Source organism: Chlorocebus sabaeus, chromosome 5 (assembly GCF_047675955.1).
Source record: "Chlorocebus sabaeus isolate Y175 chromosome 5, mChlSab1.0.hap1, whole genome shotgun sequence".
Classification (NCBI taxonomy): Eukaryota; Metazoa; Chordata; class Mammalia; order Primates; family Cercopithecidae; genus Chlorocebus; species Chlorocebus sabaeus.
The window spans coordinates 73,974,358-73,992,532 of NC_132908.1; the positions used below are offsets into that span (position 1 = coordinate 73,974,358).

An 18,175-nucleotide genomic window follows, 5' to 3' on the forward strand; every position below is an offset into this window, starting at 1 on the left:
ATGAACAAAACTGGAGAGACAAACAGCAGAGAAAATGGTTGTCATTAAGCGGTAAAAAACATATTTCTCATCAGGAGTGATTTGCACTTTGTTCTGAGTACCCATGGCAGAGACTGTGAGACACATGTGCCCCCGTTTCCCTATTTCAGCCACAGAACTTGGTGTGTGTACATTCGCTTCAAGGTGGATCGAAGGCCCCTTGGCAAAAATTAACGAAGTCCTGCTCTCTAAAACGGGTACCTTCAAGCCCAAAAAGCCCCTCAAAAGAAAAAGAAGTTGCTGCTCAGATGCTTAGTAGAAAAGAAATAGAGAACACAATATATCTAAAAGATGACTGAAAAAAAAAAATCCAGAAATCTTTAATAGGAGAGTTCAACTCCTATACCTTAGGTTTAATTAACATATAACATCAGGGGCTGGATTCATTGCTGAGCTCCAGACTATCCTGGCCATAGTCTGTTTTGATTGGGAATTGCTTATCTCTTCCTCTCAAATAAAAATGCTGAGAGGGTTGGGAGAACATTTCCTAATGACAGCTTCTTTCGAGTAGGTGATATGAGATCTTTGAGGGATGTCCACCAAACAGATGGAGTGATGGGACTAGGTATCCCCAGTTAGAAAGATGATGGGAGTTAACTCATGATCAAGGTTGCAAACTCAAGTATCTCCTGGGACTAGAGGTTTTCTTAAGAATTTCAAAAATTCCTATGTGTATAAGAAGTCACCTGATACTAAATCATTAATCTATTTTGTCCATTTTAATATTATACATGGCTGGGCACGGTGCACACCTGTAATCCCAGCACTGTGGGAGGCCGAGGCCGGTGGATCACTTGAGGTCAGGAGATCCCTAAACCTGTTTCCAGTCATCCTCAAGACAATGATAGTGGTAAAACCATCCTCCAAAACATCACTTGAGGTCAGGAGTTCAAGACCAGCCTGACCAACATGGTGAAACCTCATCTCTACTAAAAAAAATATAATAATAATACAAAATGAGCCAGGCATGGTGGTACATGCCTGTAATCCCAGCTACTTGGGAGGCTGAGGCAGGAGCACCTCTTGAACCTGGAAGGTGGAGGTTGCAGTGAGCCAAGACTGGGCCACTGTACTTCAGTCTGGGCAACAAGAGCAAAACTCTGCCTCAAAAAATATATATATATTTATATTTTATATGCAAATATATAAATGTATATTATATATTTATATATAGATAAATATATATCATATATATCTCATATATGATATATATCACTATATATCTCATATATATAATATATATATCTCATATATATGCAGACATAATGTGGGCCTAGGGCTGAACTTGATTGTGATCACCAGTTTGCTAAATATAGTCTCAGGTTTCATATATATATATATATAAAATATATGTGATATGCTCAGAAGGCAAAATAATGGCAATAGTAATAAACATTATGGGCTAAGTACTTTGGAGGCATTGAACTTATATTCAGTTATTCTTATAATGGCCCTAATAATCAGCTGGTATTGTTTGCCCATTTTACAAATACAGACATTAAGTGACACAGAGATTAAGAAACTTTCCCAAGTTATATAGCTAGTTAAGAGTCTGTACTCTCAGCCATTCCGTGTGTAGAACATCTCAGAATTTAAGGTTGTGTGTTTTATTTTTAATTGTCTGCTACTCTTCTTCCTTAGTAAATATTTAAGGCTAGTACTACTTAATCACTACTCTTGGAGACTAACCCTTCATTTTCTACCACCACAGCCTAAAAAAAAATATTTCTCTATCATCTACTAATAGTCCTTTGATGTTATGGAAAATGCTATGCTTTTGAAATCTGAATAATAGATTGCGTGGTCTTAAAACTGTGAAACTGGCACTTAGTGGGTTTCTCTGGTTGCCTCCACAGAGGGTATCAAATGTCATCAAGGGAATAAAGTTGCAAAGCCTACTGTAAACTGAATTTGCATAGCTCTTGTGTATGAGATTCAGACAGATCTAAAATACCTTAAAATCTGGATAGAAACATACACGATTGGAGCAACAGCAGAAAGAACAGCCAGGATGCCATCCCTGTTGCCATGAATGAGGGCATCTCCACTCTTGTGTCTGTGGGTGTGCAAGTGCAGGGCACAAATACAAGACTAGATGAGAGATTTGCATCTACATACAAATTCCCTCACATCTGTGAAGATCCTGCTTCCTGCACCAGCACGCCTCTCCATGCCAGGTGCGTGCTCCTCTTTATTGGTGGTGTCAACCAAGGCTCACTATTTCTTCACAAGGCACATTCTGGATATTGCAATTATTTGGCTTCTCCCAAGAGGCAGCTTATCAGAGAAAAGTTGGATCCAAGTGCCCTGCTCAGTTAACAAATGATATACGGCTATACTCTTTTAGGTATTTTTAGGAACTGATTTGCATATTCATTCCAAGGCTTTTTTTCATGCATTAAACACATACTCAATTGCCTACTTGACAGCTACTCTTGAATATCTAAGATACGTTGCAAATATATGGCGGCTAAAATGGAATTTTCCCTTATCCCTAAACCTGTTTCCAGTCATCCTCAAGACAATGATAGTGGTAAAACCATCCTCCAAATGCTTGGGGAAAAAACCTGAGACTCTCCCACATCTTTCTCTCTCAGAGTTCATTTCTTATACATCTCTGGTAACTTTTCTAGCTTCCAATTCTCTACCATAATACACTGCAAACAGATCCACATCCTGCCACCTTCACAGTCACCACCTGTTTCAGCGTCTGTCACTCCTTACCTGGAATTCTAGAACCATTTTCCTATTTCCCCAGTTTGCTTCTTGCCTCTTAATCACTTATTTACATAGCAGCCTGGCTGAATTTTTTTTTTTTTTTTTTTTTTTTTTGAGACGGAGTCTTGCTCTGATGCCAGACTGGAGTGCAGTAGCGCGATCTCGGCTCACTGCAAACTCTGCCTCCTGGTTCAAGTGGTTCTCCTGCCTCAGCCTCCCGAGTAACAGGGACTACAGGCATGCGTCACATGCCCAGCTAATTTTTGTATTTTTTAGTAGAGACGAGGTTTCACCATGTTGGCCAGAATGGTGTAAACCACTCTCTTTCTTGAAATCCTGATGTTGTTATTGGGATGAAATCCAAACTCCTTACCATGGCTTATATTAGCTGTGGGCCATCTCCGCCCCCACTATACCCATCTCACACCTCAATACTTTCTTTCCTCAGTACACTATAGTTAGATTCGCCTATTTTTTAGTTCTTCTAAAATATTAAGTTGATTCTCCACATGAGGTTTTATTTATTCGAAGACAGTCTCGCTCTACCACCCAGGCTGGAGCGCAGTCGTGCGATCTCGGCTTATTGCAACCTCTGCCTCCCAGGCTCAAATGATTCTCCTGCCTCATCCTCCCAAGTAGCTAGGACGACAGGCATGCACCACCACGCCTGGCTAATTTTTGTATTTTTAGTAGAAACAGCGTTTCACCATGTTGGCCGGTCTGATCTCATAATGCTGGCCTCAAGTAATCCACCCACCTCAGCATCCCAAAGTGCTGGGATTACAGGGATGAGCCACCATACCCATCTGGGGTTTTAAATTATTGCTTCCTCTGCCTGAATTTCCTCTACTCTTTACCTGGCTGGTTCTTCTCATCCTTCAAGTTTCACCTCACATGGTAATTCTCAGATAATTCCTCACCAACTCTCTAATTCAAACAGTCTCCCTCTTTTTTTTTTTTTTTCTTATACTTTATTTTCTCTCAAAGAACCTACCACAATCTATACATCTGCCTTTGTTTATATATTCATTTGTGTAATGCTGTACTGTACCCTCCAACACTCTAAGTTTCATTACAGCAGGAGGATTTTCTTTTCTGTTTATATACTACTATACACCCAGTTTACTGTCAATGTGAAACACAAGAGCAGCTCAGTGCATGTGACACAGAGGAACGCAGTGATTTCTTTTGTTTGAGACGGAGTCTCACTCACTCTGTTGCCCGGGCTGGAATGCAGTGGTGCCATCTCGGCTCACTGCAACCTGTGCCTCCCAGGTTCAAGCAATTCTCCTGCCTCCACCTCCTGACTAGCTGGGATTACAGGCGTGCACCACTACACCCAGCTAATTTTTTTATTTTTAGTAGAGATGGGGTTCTGCCATGTTATCCTGGCTGGTCTCAAACTCCTGGCCTCAAGTGATCCACCTGCCTCGGTTGATTTCTTAATGTATGGACATTTTCACTATTCTGCTTTCTGAAGTTCTAGCAAATCTAAGAATCCATTAGAGAAACCAAGATGTCATCTGATTTCACCCACCATAACTCAACACACAGAATACAAACTCCCACACACTGGGTAAGAGAAATTCATTTCTATTGCTTTCCCCATAAACCACTGTGAGCTGCAGAAGGTCATTACCAGTATCATGGTACATGGCATTTGTTCAAAGAATTATCCAGTCCCACTGTGCATGGAACTGAGAAAGATAATAAATTGAGTGCTTCAGTTTAGACAGAAGAAGTAGCTGCCTCTGAAAAACTGCCTTATTAATCACGTATCTGACCAAAATACCCCGAGATGATTGAGGACACAGCATGCTGTCAGCCCAGAAAACAAGCACTATGTCCCTTTCCTCAGCACCAAGAACACAGTAAGTGCCAATCGTCTTACATGAATTAACATACGTAAGATAGAGGAAAATAAATTATTTCAAGTAAAAATCATCAGACAACTTTATGAACGCAATCTTCCTAATAGTCACTTTTCAGATCAACCCTCTAGTTGCCACAGATCTAGGTCAGTGTTGGTCAAAATACACGGATATGTTCTCAGTGTTTTATGAATTCAAATCTGGATGACAGATGTTTCCAAATAGCAAACTCTCTATCCCCCACCTCTAGTAGGCTTTGTACCTCCCACAGAGGCAACCATTTCACATTGAGAAAAACCATATAATGACAAGTAGCTGAGCCTTGCCAGTATTAGTGATATATTAGGATAATGGTGTGGGCAAGTGAGTCAGAAAGACTTATGTTCAAACCTCAGTCCTACCACTTACATGTAACACAATCTCTTTAAGGCTCGGTTTTCTCATCTGTACAATGGGGATTAAGTAACCATATCTACCTTCCTAAGGTGGTTGTGGGCATTCAAGAAATGAATGCATGAAACTGATCACAGAATGCCTGAACCTACTCTATTATAGTCATCATAATAACGACAATAATAACAGTTGCATTGATCTTGATCTTATGTTTATTTGAGAAGAGAACAGTAATCTGAGTATTACATAGATCTCATACTCCCGGGTGGAAAAGATTTTGACTCCACTTCAGCTCTGTTTTTTTTCCTGGCTGTATGAGATAGGCAAGTCTTTTAATCTTTTTTCACACTCAATTCCTTATTTTTCTGGTTAATGAAGTCCATTTTCTACCTCAGTTTCACAGGTAAGAAACTGAAGCTTAAAATGACTCATCAGAGTACCTGGATATGTAAGTGCTCAGTATCATTTCTAGACAACCTGAAGCAAATCACTTGCCTGTAAGAGTCAACAGTCAGCCCCATTTTACAAACAGAGAAAAAGCACTCACATGATGAGGACTAAAAAAAATGTTTCTATGATAACAGCCTTGCAGAGTCATTTCCAGATATGTTGGTTCTTTTAATTATCATTTTTATTACCCTTTTTTTCCTTTTCTTATCTATGGGGAAGCTACAACCTACAAAATCATGGTAGTTTAGTATGACGAAACTCTGCTGACACCCAAGCAAGCATTTTCTCTACTATTAATCCCTTCTCCTAGTCCAGCCGACCTATGTTATGAATAGCTACAATGGAGCATCCAAATGGCATACATAGACAAACCAGAATAATATAAAAAGTATTCTTGCTACATTCTTTGGCATTCTTGAAACCCAAGCATATTGGTGAAAGGTTGGCCTCTAAATATGAAAATCTACCCATTCTCTTAGAGGCCTTTGGGTTCCTGTCCTCTTCCTCCAAATGGAATCACTGTCTTCTCCCCATTACTGTGTAATTTAGCCTATTAGGAAACACCTTTTTTCTTGTTGTTGTTTTGAAATAGAGTCTTGCTCTGTTGCCCAGGCTGGAGTGCAGTGGCGTGATCTTGGCTCACAGCAACTTCCACCTCCTAGGTTCCAGCAATTCTCCTGCCTCAGCCCCGACTAACAGCTGGGATTACAGGGGTGTGCCACCACACCCGGCTAATTTTTGTATTTCTAATAGAGACAGGTTTTCATCATGTTGGCCAGGCTGCCCTCAAACTCCTGACCTCAGCCTCCCAAAGTGCTGGGATTACAGGCATGAGCCACTGTGCCCGGCCAGGAAACACCTTTGAACTAAAAGGATTGGAGTTCTTTAATCTGGCTCAAATTGCAGTCATCGCTATAAACGTAGCAAGAAGCATTGAGAACTGAATACACAGAAGGGGCTTACCTCAAAGACCAGCGTCTCATTTGTGGGCCCTGGTGCGTACAGACGTTCCGGGAGGTTGAAGGAGCGCTGGTATTCAAACGTGGTCCCAGCGAAGGGGAACTCCCCGGGCCAGTCTATGCTCCAGCCCCCGGTGAGGTAATACTTTTGACTGAGGCTTCGAACTGCGAGGTAACTGGAGGAAACCTGCAGCTCCTGGATTTCGATGCTTCGGGCACCAGCTGGAATGATGACCACCGGATAATATTCTAAATGGAAAGAAGAGAACACGTCTGAATTCTACCCTATGCACTGTTGAAAGGGGACTAGAAATGGCCCCTGACATGTAGTGTTCATTTTTATAGAGTGAGGTTTTTGAATCACTAGCTAAATTCATTTTTACTCTATGAAGCAAACATGATCAATGATTTCATTTTCCAAATAGTAAGAACACTAGAGAGAAAATGTATGTGGCTTCCCAAAGCCTTCCAAGCATATTTTCTGTGGACAAGAAATACACTCTTCTCCTTCCCAGACCAAAAAAGGCCACAAAATTCAGGAGGATTTTTAAAAACTCTTCCTAAGACCAAAGTGGGTGGATCACCTGAGGTCAGGAGTTTGAGACCAGCTTGGCCAGTGTGGTGAAACCCCATCTCTACTAAAAATGCAAAAATTAGCTGGACATGGTAGCAGGTGCCTACAATCCCAGCTACTCAGGAGGGTGAGGCAGGAGAATTACTTGAACCTGGGAGGCAGAGGCTGCAGTGAGCTGAGATCACACCACTGCACTCCAGCCTGGGTGACACAGCGAGACTCTGTCTCAAAAAAAAAAAATCTTTCTAGAAGAAACTTGGAGCCATGTATCTTCAATGATGAAATTCAGAAAACAGGGATCAAAAGTTTAATTTTACTCAAGATATTTAGATAATTGCTTCAAATATTCATTTAACACTGTGAGTAGAGTTCACCTAAGTTTCACAATGTTTCTTTGCTTAACGAATGCACTTGAACATACAAGGGGCCTGGTCGGCATACTAAAAACGCAAAGCAGAAAGGCATTTATTTAGTACGTTTCTACGAGGTAACGAATTGACGAAATTCCTCACAACTATCCTCCCTTACTCTTGCACGAGTGACAAATGCCACCATCACTAGTGTGTCCAGTGAACTAGTAAAAGGCTCAATCACATTTGGCGTGACTCAAATTTGTTCAGTAGCAAAAGTTGTATCTCATTAGCAATAACAAACAGCAGCATCTCTCACCATTTGCTTTATGCTGGTTGAGGTACAGGCCTTTATAAAACTTGCAAGTTGAATTATCACCTTTGCAAACGCCACATGCATCTGAAACTGCTTTAGAGCCTAGTTCATGGTCACATCCCACCAGCTGTGACAAAAACAAAAAACATGAGAAAATCAAAGATCAGAGAAGCCAGAAACTGGGAATAATTAAGAGATACATGGTTCTCTGCATTTACAGAACATTAGGGAAGCAGTACAGCTTATGGTTAAGAATCATAGCTTCAAGTTAGACTCACTTGAGGTTGAAATTCCTACCCTGACATTATTAGATGACTGGGCAAGTTATATAACTTATCTAAGGCTTAGGCTCTTCACTGATGAAACTGGAATAAGAAGTCACCATTGCTACTAGTACCAGCTGAGATTATTCAGGCCAGCTGTGTGACTCCAACATAAAAATGCTGGACAATAGACATGCATGCATGTGTACAAACACACACCCTTAAAAGATCAAAGAGCTCAAACTAAAATTAAAATGGAAAAGAAAATGAGCAACCAAAGTGAAAGGAAAAATAACTGGGGACAAATAGTAGTAGTATTTCGAAATACATTTGTGAGGTTCTCATCATGTAGTAAAGGTACTTAGTACACATGCAATAGAAGTTTATTATTTACATTTATTTTTTTGAGGTGGAATCTTGCTCTGTCCCCCAGGCTGGAGTGCAGTAGAGCGATCTCGGCTCACTGCAAGCTCTGCCTCCCAGGTTCACACCATTCTCCTGCCTCAGCCTCCTGAGTAGCTGGGACTACAGGTGCCTGCCACCACGTCCGGCTAATTTTTTCTATTTTTAGTAGAGATGGGGTTTCACCATGTAGCCAGGATGGTCTCGATCTCCTGACCTCGTGATCCACCCATCTCAGCCTCCCAAAGTGCTGGGATTACAGGCATGAGACACTGTGCCTGGCCTAAGTTTATTATTTACATTCTTATTTCATTTTTACAACTCCTATGCAAAGTAGGATATAGCATCATCTCCTATATATGTGCAAGTAGAGTGAAAAATAAACTAAAATAACTGGACAAGGCTCATGCAACAAGTAAATGAGGAATATACATATGGTGCTTGGCCAGGCGTGGCAGCTCACGCCTATAATCCCAGCACTTTGGGAGGCCGAGGTGAGTGGATCACCTGAAGTCAGGAGCTCAAGACTAGTCTGGCCAACATGGTGAAACCCCATCTCTACTAAAAACACAAAATTAGCCGGGCATGGTGGCACGTGCCTGTAATCACAGCTACTAAGGCGGCTGAGGCAGGAGAATCACTCGAACCCAGGAGGCAGAGGTTGCAGTGAGCCGAGATCGCACCACTGTACTCCAGCCTGGGCAACAAGAGTGAAATTTCGTCTCAAAAAAAAAAAAAAAAAAAAAAAGACATGATGCTCAAATCCAGTGAAACACTTTGCCCTTTCCCTCTATGCCACCTGCTTTTCTGCAGACACACCATCTCTCACACCACTCTTCACAGTACACATATATGATGAAACACAAGATGCTCATATACTCCAAAGCAGAAACGTTCTCTTACTTCACAAACCCCGTCAATACAAACATCATTTTTGTTTGGGGAGCAGGGAGTTCCATCTTTCACTTTGCCGGACATTGCAAAAAAAAATTCAAAGTTCTCAGCCTTGCAGTACAGTTTGCATCGATCTTCCTCTAGAAGCAAAGAGATCAAGATAGGAAATGGTCAAAAGGAAACTAAGGAAAAATGATACGATTGCCAAAAGGATGAATTAAATTTACTGAGAAAGCTGTCATGATGAAAATGGAAAATGTTATGCAAAGTGTTATATGCATATGTGCATGTGTGTATGCACATATAAGCCCATATTATGTGACTTTCAAAGCATGAGTCCCATTTAACAATCCATATAAAACTAATTTAAGAGTAATATGTAACAATTTTATTTTTCTCATCCTTAGGGATAGTCACCATACACATGATCGATGGGTTACTATCCAGCCTCCCTGCATAGTAAATCTTTCAGATTTCAAAGGCCTGATGGTCAGCCATTGACAACATAGAAATGAAGTGGTGTTGTTGTGTTCTAATAAAACCCAATGAAACAAATACACACCAGATTTGGCCAGCAGGCCATAGTTTGATGACCTTGATTTAGGGCATGGATTACTTTAGATATTTACTCAGTCTGTTAAGAGAAAAGGTTTTAGGCACCAGTGAGAAAAGGCATATGGTTAGTCATGTTTATAAAACATATATAGAAAAAAAAAAAAAAGCCATGTCATAAAAATGAGGAGAAAGCAAATAAACTCATTCCGAAGGCTACAAAATGGTAACTTCTATTGGCCCTTAAGTCCCTGAGACTTTTCTGATATCAGAGGCAAAAATAAAAAAAAAATTATATTTATAGAGCTTTTGTTATCAGAAAGGAGTTCCTATGCCAATTTCTCAAATAGAAAGAGCTCTTCTTGGCCAGGAATTCCAAATGATGTTTCTCCCAAGAGACCTTCTGTGGGCGATATTGAGCGATATCCCCTAACAACAGTTTTACAAATGTGTCAACAGTTGGCAAATAGTGCTTCATAAAACCTCTCAATAAAAGACAAAGTCAAAACCCAAACATGAAAGGATTTAAATTATCACAGTTCAAATATGCAGATATGTGGGTGGGTTAAAAGTTTCTCTCTCTTCTATTTTTTTTTAAATAGCAGCTTTATTTAATGCCTCCTAGTTTCTGCACATGAGATTAGGGAGTTGGATGACCTATATGCCCTTTCTTTTCTCTATCATTTCCAGGAATTAACAAGTTTTAGAAAGTTCTTCCCCCCCCCCCCCCTTTTAGCACAGATTCCTGGATGAGTTTATGAGTCCATTAGAAACATAGAGGAAAGAAGGGAAAAAACCTCACTCCTATAGCACAGAGACTGGCCACATTTATGAACAAAGTCTTCCTTTGTTCTTTCTTAACTGCAGGAATAGCGCAAGACCTTAAAGTCATGGTCAGTCTCCCCTGATGTAAGTATCAAAAGGGGACAAGGAGAGACTAGAAGGCCTTAACTGTTCTGTCTCCCTCCATCGAGAGGTAAGATCCTAAGGCTAGGAGTCTATGTTTGATTCAATGCATCCTCCTATGCATCTAGCAAAGTGTCTCCTACACAAAAAGAGCTCAGTAAACATCTGTCGCATGCATGAATGAAATTGCATGCTCCCTACTCAGTGAAAACTGCAATAAAATTAGTGAAAGAACTTTGAAACCAGCAAACATTTTCTAAATTGCAAAATGTATTTGTCTAACTTCCTCCTTATATCTTCAACACAGAATTTATTTAAGGGTGATAACAGGACCGATTGCATAAACACTATATTTAAATGAAAGATGTAATGTGATCAAGGCCAAGGAATATCCATGAAGCCAAAGCAAAGAATAAAAGAGGAAGTAAAAGGAGGGACAACAGAGTCACGGAGAAAGAACCACAGACAGGAAGCATGGGTTCACAAGAGTATACAACCAAGAGCAAGGAAATCTTCCAAGTTTGGAATTGGAAGCAACTGCAGCATCTGCTGGGACCTGCTGTATAGCATCCTTCCTTTGAAATCACTCAGTTCCTGGTAGAATGCCTCTAGTGATGGGGAGCTTATTACTTACAGAGGGAGTATATTTTCATTTTGGACAGTTAATATTTAGTTACTTATTCATTCATTTCAAAAGTTAAAACCATTACATAAATATATACCAAATGCTGTTCTTAAATGCTGGAGATACAAGCAAGCTCAAGATAGAAAAAGCCTTAGTCTTTGTGGAACCTAAATTCTTGTAGGGAGGAAGATAACAAATAAATGACTAGATAAAAATACATTCATGCACTGAGAAGAGCTATGAAGAATAAAACGGGGTAAAGGGTTCAGAGAACAACATGAAGGAAGAATATTTTGACAGGCTGTGAAGGAAGGTGTCTCTGAGGAGATAATAAGGCTAGATTGTTCTCAGCCCTTGAATTAATTCTGTTCTCTAAAGCAATTTGAAATAAATCAAACATCCTTCCTATTCAATAGCTCTTTGAAGTTTTGAATGTAACTCATTTCTCAGTAAACCTCTATACGTCCCTCATTACTTCCTCCTAAGACACAGCTTTGGAACTGTCTCTATCTATGCTTTATGGACAAACAGTCATGACCCAAAACCACATCAGTGCTCCTGAAATGGCTGGGCTGATACGGAGCAAAGCTGCACAATCCTCTCGTTTGATTTGGAGGCTCTACTTGTTACAATGATGCCTGTAATTATATAAGCTTCCTTTATGATCACTGATTAATATAGGTTCATGTTGAGCTTTTGCACAGAACAGCCCATGAATTGTCATTAAACTTAGTCTCTTTCCAGTCTACACATGGGCAGTTGGGATTCGCATGCAATCCTGTTTCAAGACAGCATGAATAAGTTTTGATAAATCAAATGGATAGAAGTAATGAAACAACCAGAATGACGACAGCTTATTCTACATAGGCAAAAGCAACTACATTAAACTGTCCTGCTGTAACTAATGTTTCATTATTCAGTCAAAATAAAGACATATTAATTTAAAAAGTAAAATACAAGCCATAATAACTTTAAGTATAGTAAGTACCAAGAACTTAGTCTAATTTTTATATATGATTCTGTGTGTGTGTCTGCATGCATGCAAACACTTTACAAACAGTCCTTGCCATGCTTGTAATTAACTGACATGTCAGTTACTGTGTATGGTGCCTCTATGGGGTATATATGGTTTCATGAGTTTTTGGTCTGGACACTTCATACCCATTTCAATTAAGATCCCTGGGAGACTTAATTGCCAAAATGTCAAAGGTAAGTTGAGAAACATAAGTACATTCCAAACATACGAAACCTTGGGTTTACAGATGTGGGAGACAAGAGGTATCTTATGGGAAAAAAAAATATATAGTAGAAAAATAAACAAAACCCATGGAATGAAACACTGGGCCAGGATGGGTCTAGGGAATGAAAGGTAAACATGGAAACTCTTTGATACAGGCAACAATTTCTTCTGTATTGTTCAATCACATTATTATCCACAGAGACTTATTTGAATGTCATAGAGACCACATTACCTTCCACTTTTGTATAGGGTTTCCACTGGTAGAACCATCCACGGAAAGGTTTGCTGTTATATTCTGCACACTGTTGAGCCCGAAAATCCAAGCTGTTTTCATTACAAGGGTTAATGTTGCACAGCTGATAAATACGGCTAGAACCTGGACAGAATTTGCCACCATACTGAGGCCTAAAAATGAAATTAATGAACTTTAATGTTAGCAATCAAAGGGTTCACTGTTAGTCACATACAATAATAGAAAGAGAGGCAATCAGGATGAGCATTGCCACAGCGTATGCAAATGCACAGTCTATTACAGGAATGGAAGTACATAGCATACAATTTACCACTTTCCTTCTTGAATCTAGGCTAGACAAACCAATCAGGGAATCTTTTTTTCTAGTTCTTTTCTTTACCACGGCTCACTCATTAAAATTGGCATCCCAAATCAAATTTATTTGCCATCACCAATCTAATTTTTACATTCTGTCAATTTCCCTAAACACTGTTGAAATAATATTTACTTTTTATTATTTTTCAGACAGGGTCTCACACTGTTGTCCAGGCTGGAATGCAGTGGCATGATCTCGGCTCACTGCTGCCTCCCCACCTCTCTGGCTCTGCCTCCTACCTCAGCCTCCCAAGTAGCTGGGACTAGAGGCATGCACTACTACACCTGGCTAATTTTTGTACTTTTTGTTGAGATGTGGTTTCACCATACTGCCCAGGCCAGTCTCAAACTCCTCAACTCAAGTGATTCACCCCCATCAGGCTCCCAAAGTATGGGGATTACAGGTGTGAACCACTGCATCCAGCCTGAAAGAATATTCTTTTGTTTTTAAATTAAAAAAATTTTTTTAAACTTTTATTTTAGGTTCAGGGGTACATGTAAAGGTTTGTTATACAGGTAAATTGCGTCTCACAGGAGTTTGGTGTACAGACTATTTCATCACCTAGGTAATAAGCATAATATCTGATACATAGTTTTTCAATCCTCTCCCCTCCTCCAACCCTCCACCCTCAATGTCTGTTGTTCTCTTTTTTGTGCCCATATATACTCAACGTTTAGCTCCCATTTATAAGGAAGAATATGTGATATTCGGGTTTCTGTTCCTGCCTTAAGTTGGCTTAGGAGAATGACCTCCAGTTCTATCTGTCTGACAGCAAAAGACATGATTTCACTCTTTTTTATGGCTGCATAGTATTCCATGGTGTATATGTATCACATTTTCTTTATCCAGTCTACTGTTGATGTGTATTTAGGTTGATTCCATGCCTTTGCTATAATGAATAGTGCTACATTGAACATATATGTGCATATATCTTTATGGTAGAACAATTTTTTAATTTCTAATTTTTTTATTTCAATAGGTTGTTTGGTTACATAAATAAGTTCTTTAGTAAACATTTCTGAGATTTTAGTGCACCCCTCACTCGATCAGTGTACCCTGTACCCAATGTGTAGTCTTTTATCCCTTGCCACCTCCTACCCTTTCCCCTTGAGTCCCGAAAGTCCAATGTATCATTCTTATGCCTTTGTGTCCTCATAGCTTAGCTCCCACATATGAGTGAGAACATACAATGTTTGGTTTTCTATTCCTGAGAAACAACACAATTTGCAATTGCAAAAATATGGAACCAGCCCAAATGCCCATCAATCAACGAGTAAAGAAAATATGGTGTATATAGATCATGGACTACTACTGAGCCATAAAAAGTAATGAAATAATGGCATTCACAGCAACCCGGATGAAACTGGAGACTGCTGTTCTAACTGAAGGGATTTTCTTGACCCTCATCATATTAGCTCCTCTGTTAGGGAAATCTGTAAACACACCTAATTGTTCTTTTACTGTATATGTGTGCTTGCATGCTACATGCACACACCCTATCTTTTGGCACCAAAAACTGTTCAAACAAGCTACCTCTCCAGCTTTCTCCCATTTTCTAACACTCTCATTATCTTCCCACACTTTGCCATGCACCTGCTATTGCACAGAATGTCAGCACATTGGGGAGAAGAAACAGAAAGCACCATTTGCTGCTCTCCCCAATTCAGCTGTCAGTCACTGAGATATTTTGATTATAATATGACTGTTGTGTGTTCCTTCTGATTGATTCTGAACCCAGAGGGAAAACATTCTCTTGTTTTCATCAGCATAATCAGTTTTCAGCTTTGCAGGTGGCCTACTCCTTTCCTGCCAAGCACAATGGGAAATGGATTTCCAGAGTAGGGAATTCCATTAAAACATAAATAATTATGACGTAAAGGCAAACTCTTTAAGATCTTGGTAGGCAGATTCTAATCTGCAAAAACCAGAAAGTAAAATAAAGGAAAAAAGAGCACCACCACGTTGAAAATTACCCATATCATTGTATCCAGCTTACTCTGTGCACAAAGCTGTGGTTTCTTTTCATTCCTCCCATTTTGGAGTTTTCTCTGAAGGCCAAAACTCAACTATGGATCATCTTGTATAAAGATTTGATGCCAACATGTAACATGAAAGGCGGCTCCAGGTTAATAAATTTATGTGATTAAAATTCCTTGTCTTTTTAGGAAGCACAAGTATGCTCTAAAACAGCCCTGGAATTGCTTCAGCATAATTTGTCCAGTCCTCCTATAGCTGCATGCTAAAATGGATTCAACAGGAACGGGAAATGTCACACTGCCAGAATGAGATTTTTATGCTGTTTCAAAACACTCTAGAGCAACTACTTAAACATGCAGCAGCCATTGTGATAAATCAGATCCCTGAAGACTTCTTAAATGATTATCTAAAAAGCACTTAGAAAAATCTTAAAGTGCTATATCATAGCCTCAATATTCCTGGTCATCTTTACAAGGCTTATTTAAAACTAATTTCTCAGTTTAAGAATTGGAGATTTAACGAACAAACCTCATTTGGACCCTATGAAGTTAATGAAGGGAAAGAGGACTGCAAGGTGTTACTTTATCGACTTATAGAACTTGTAACGTGGAAAAGACCACCAAATTCATGCAGCCATTGCCCTCCTTTCATAGATGAAGTGGGAACCAGCTGACAAGAGCTCACAAAACTTGTTGAATGAGGGTCACACAGCTAGAAAGAAACACAGACGAGCTCAAGCTCAGGCCTGTGGACTCAGTCCAGGATTTTTTTCCTACTTAACTATGCCTGCATTTAACTGAGTTCTTAGGCCACGGGGCCAGGCACGGAAAGAAAGATGAATAAGGTGCAATGTTTAGGGAGCTGGCCTTTTACAATGAGGCAGAATTTTTTTTTTTCTTTTTAAATTTTTGATACAGAGTCTTTCTCTATCACCCAGGCTGGAGTGAAGTGGCACAATCTTGGCTCACTGCAGCCTCAAATTTCTGAACTCAAGCAATCCTCCTACCTCAGCCTCCTGAGTAGTTAGGACTACAGACATGTGCCACAATGCCTGGCAAATTTTTGAAATTTTTATAGAGACGAAGGTCTGTGTTGCCCAGGCTGGTCTCAAAATCCTGGCCTCAAGCAGTCTTCCTGCCTTGGCCTCCGCAAGTGCTGGAATTACAAGTATGATCCATCAAACCTGGCCAGACCCTGATTTAAATACAGTATTCTCTGCCTCCACCCAGCTTAATTTTAGGTGATTTTATTTAACCTCCTCATTTGCAAAATAGGAACAGCTGTGACAATTAACTGATCTAACCTTTGTAAAGAATGTAGGGCAGTACCTAGGGCAGAGTTACAATAAATTATAACTATTTATAAATGCCTTATGCTTTTGTATTGAGTACCCACCCTGTGCTGAGTATTATGTGATCTGATTTTTATATACTATTACATTTCATTTTTAATTATGGGATACAGTCAAAGTGATCAACAGTAACTGCTGGCAAGCATTTGGGCATTTCCATAAAAATAGATGCAACATTTTTTTGCAGCTTTGAACATGAGTGTTAGCCTAACTTAACAGAAAATTCTATCATGATATGTCTTGGTGTAAGAAGTTCTTTAATATTACAAAGAAATACAGAAATAGAAAACAAAAACCTAGCCACATGATTCTGTCCTTATATTAGACAGCTATAAAGAACATACCAGCATTTGCTTCTGCATCATTTATCAAGTCCTAACTACAAATAGTTACAATGGTGTTGCTTGGATGAGTATTAGAATCACTTAGAGAGCTCTGTTAAACCATATACATATACAGATTCCTGGGGACCTCCACCCACTTTCTCAATAACAATACATGATATGGAAGATCCAGAAATCAGTATGTTTAAAAACACACCTGGTGATTCTGATAACCAGCTGAGCCTCAAAATTACTAGTTGGAAAATGCACAACCAGTTAGATTCAATTATTCTTCTGGGGCCATGATTTTCCTCATAACTCCATGTGCTAAGTTGCGTTAGAGTTAGCAGACAATTCTTTCTCAAATAGACTCACGTTTTAGGAAAGTTCTAGAACACCTATAGCACATCACTAATAATTTTCTTAGAGCGTTTATAGAAATTTCACTAGGGCTCCCTTATGGGGTGATAATTTAATAAACAAATAACCAGAAAAAAACGAAAAATGTCAAAGGATTAAGACTATGGGATCTTAATCTGACTCTGCCATTACCAGCATGGGGATTTGAGCAAGAGTTGCTACCCTGAATGGGGCCCTCTGCCTCCCTTGGTTACTCATCTGTGAAATAACTGGATTAGGCAGCAGGTTTCAACTCATGTGTCAGTTCTAACCTGATTGGGAACAAATGCCTAAAGAAGGATATTGGGAAGGTCCCTGAGGCATAGGAGGGCTCAGTGAAAAACAGGGCTTCCATCAGTTAACATTGTTTACCACTTACATGGGACAAAGGACGTCCCTGTGTGCCTGGCATTGGCCATTCCAGAGCCAGATAGCCATCAACAAAAAAATTGGTAAATCTATGAATCAGCCAAGAATCATTCATTTTTTATGAAATAAAATCTGTTCTGGGAAAAACACCTTTATATGAAACAGAAACCTCACACTGCTTCTTGGATGAGACAATGAAAATGGCTACACTGAGTGATATTAATAGAACCAAATACTTAAACTGAAGCAAGAAAGAAATCCATAACTCGAAACAGGGAGAAAAAACCAGCATTACTGCAACAGAGTGAAATAAGAACAGAGAGAGAACAATTAATTCAATTGTCTTGGGAGCACCTATCATCTACTTATTTTTGGCTTCATGCATAAAGTAAACAGTATCCTAATTTATTTTTAATCTTGTTTAAAATGATAAAACTGCACTGAATGAAAATACATTAGTGATTAATTCTTCTATTAGGCATCTCTTAATTACAATATGTTGTTTCCATGAACAATGCCCTATTATAATGAGAGCTCTCAATCCTACAGATATGAGAGGTTTTAATTTAAATCTCAGGGGCGTCATTCATGCATTT

At 39.5% G+C, this 18,175-nt stretch overlaps 1 protein-coding gene across 3 annotated transcripts in view; it reads right to left on the reverse strand.

Moving 5' to 3' along the window:
- Positions 1–18,175, reverse strand: part of ADAMTS18 (ADAM metallopeptidase with thrombospondin type 1 motif 18) — a 151,819-nt gene that overhangs the window by 30,185 nt on the left and 103,459 nt on the right. For all 3 annotated transcript variants that reach the window (XM_007994132.3, XM_038008234.2, XM_007994133.3), the window contains 4 exons: positions 12,785–12,957; positions 9,239–9,369; positions 7,674–7,797; positions 6,435–6,679 (listed from right to left, as the gene is read on the reverse strand). In XM_007994132.3, the coding sequence (XP_007992323.1) occupies positions 6,435–6,679; positions 7,674–7,797; positions 9,239–9,369; positions 12,785–12,957 (673 nt within the window). The remainder of the gene's footprint in view (positions 1–6,434; positions 6,680–7,673; positions 7,798–9,238; positions 9,370–12,784; positions 12,958–18,175) is intronic.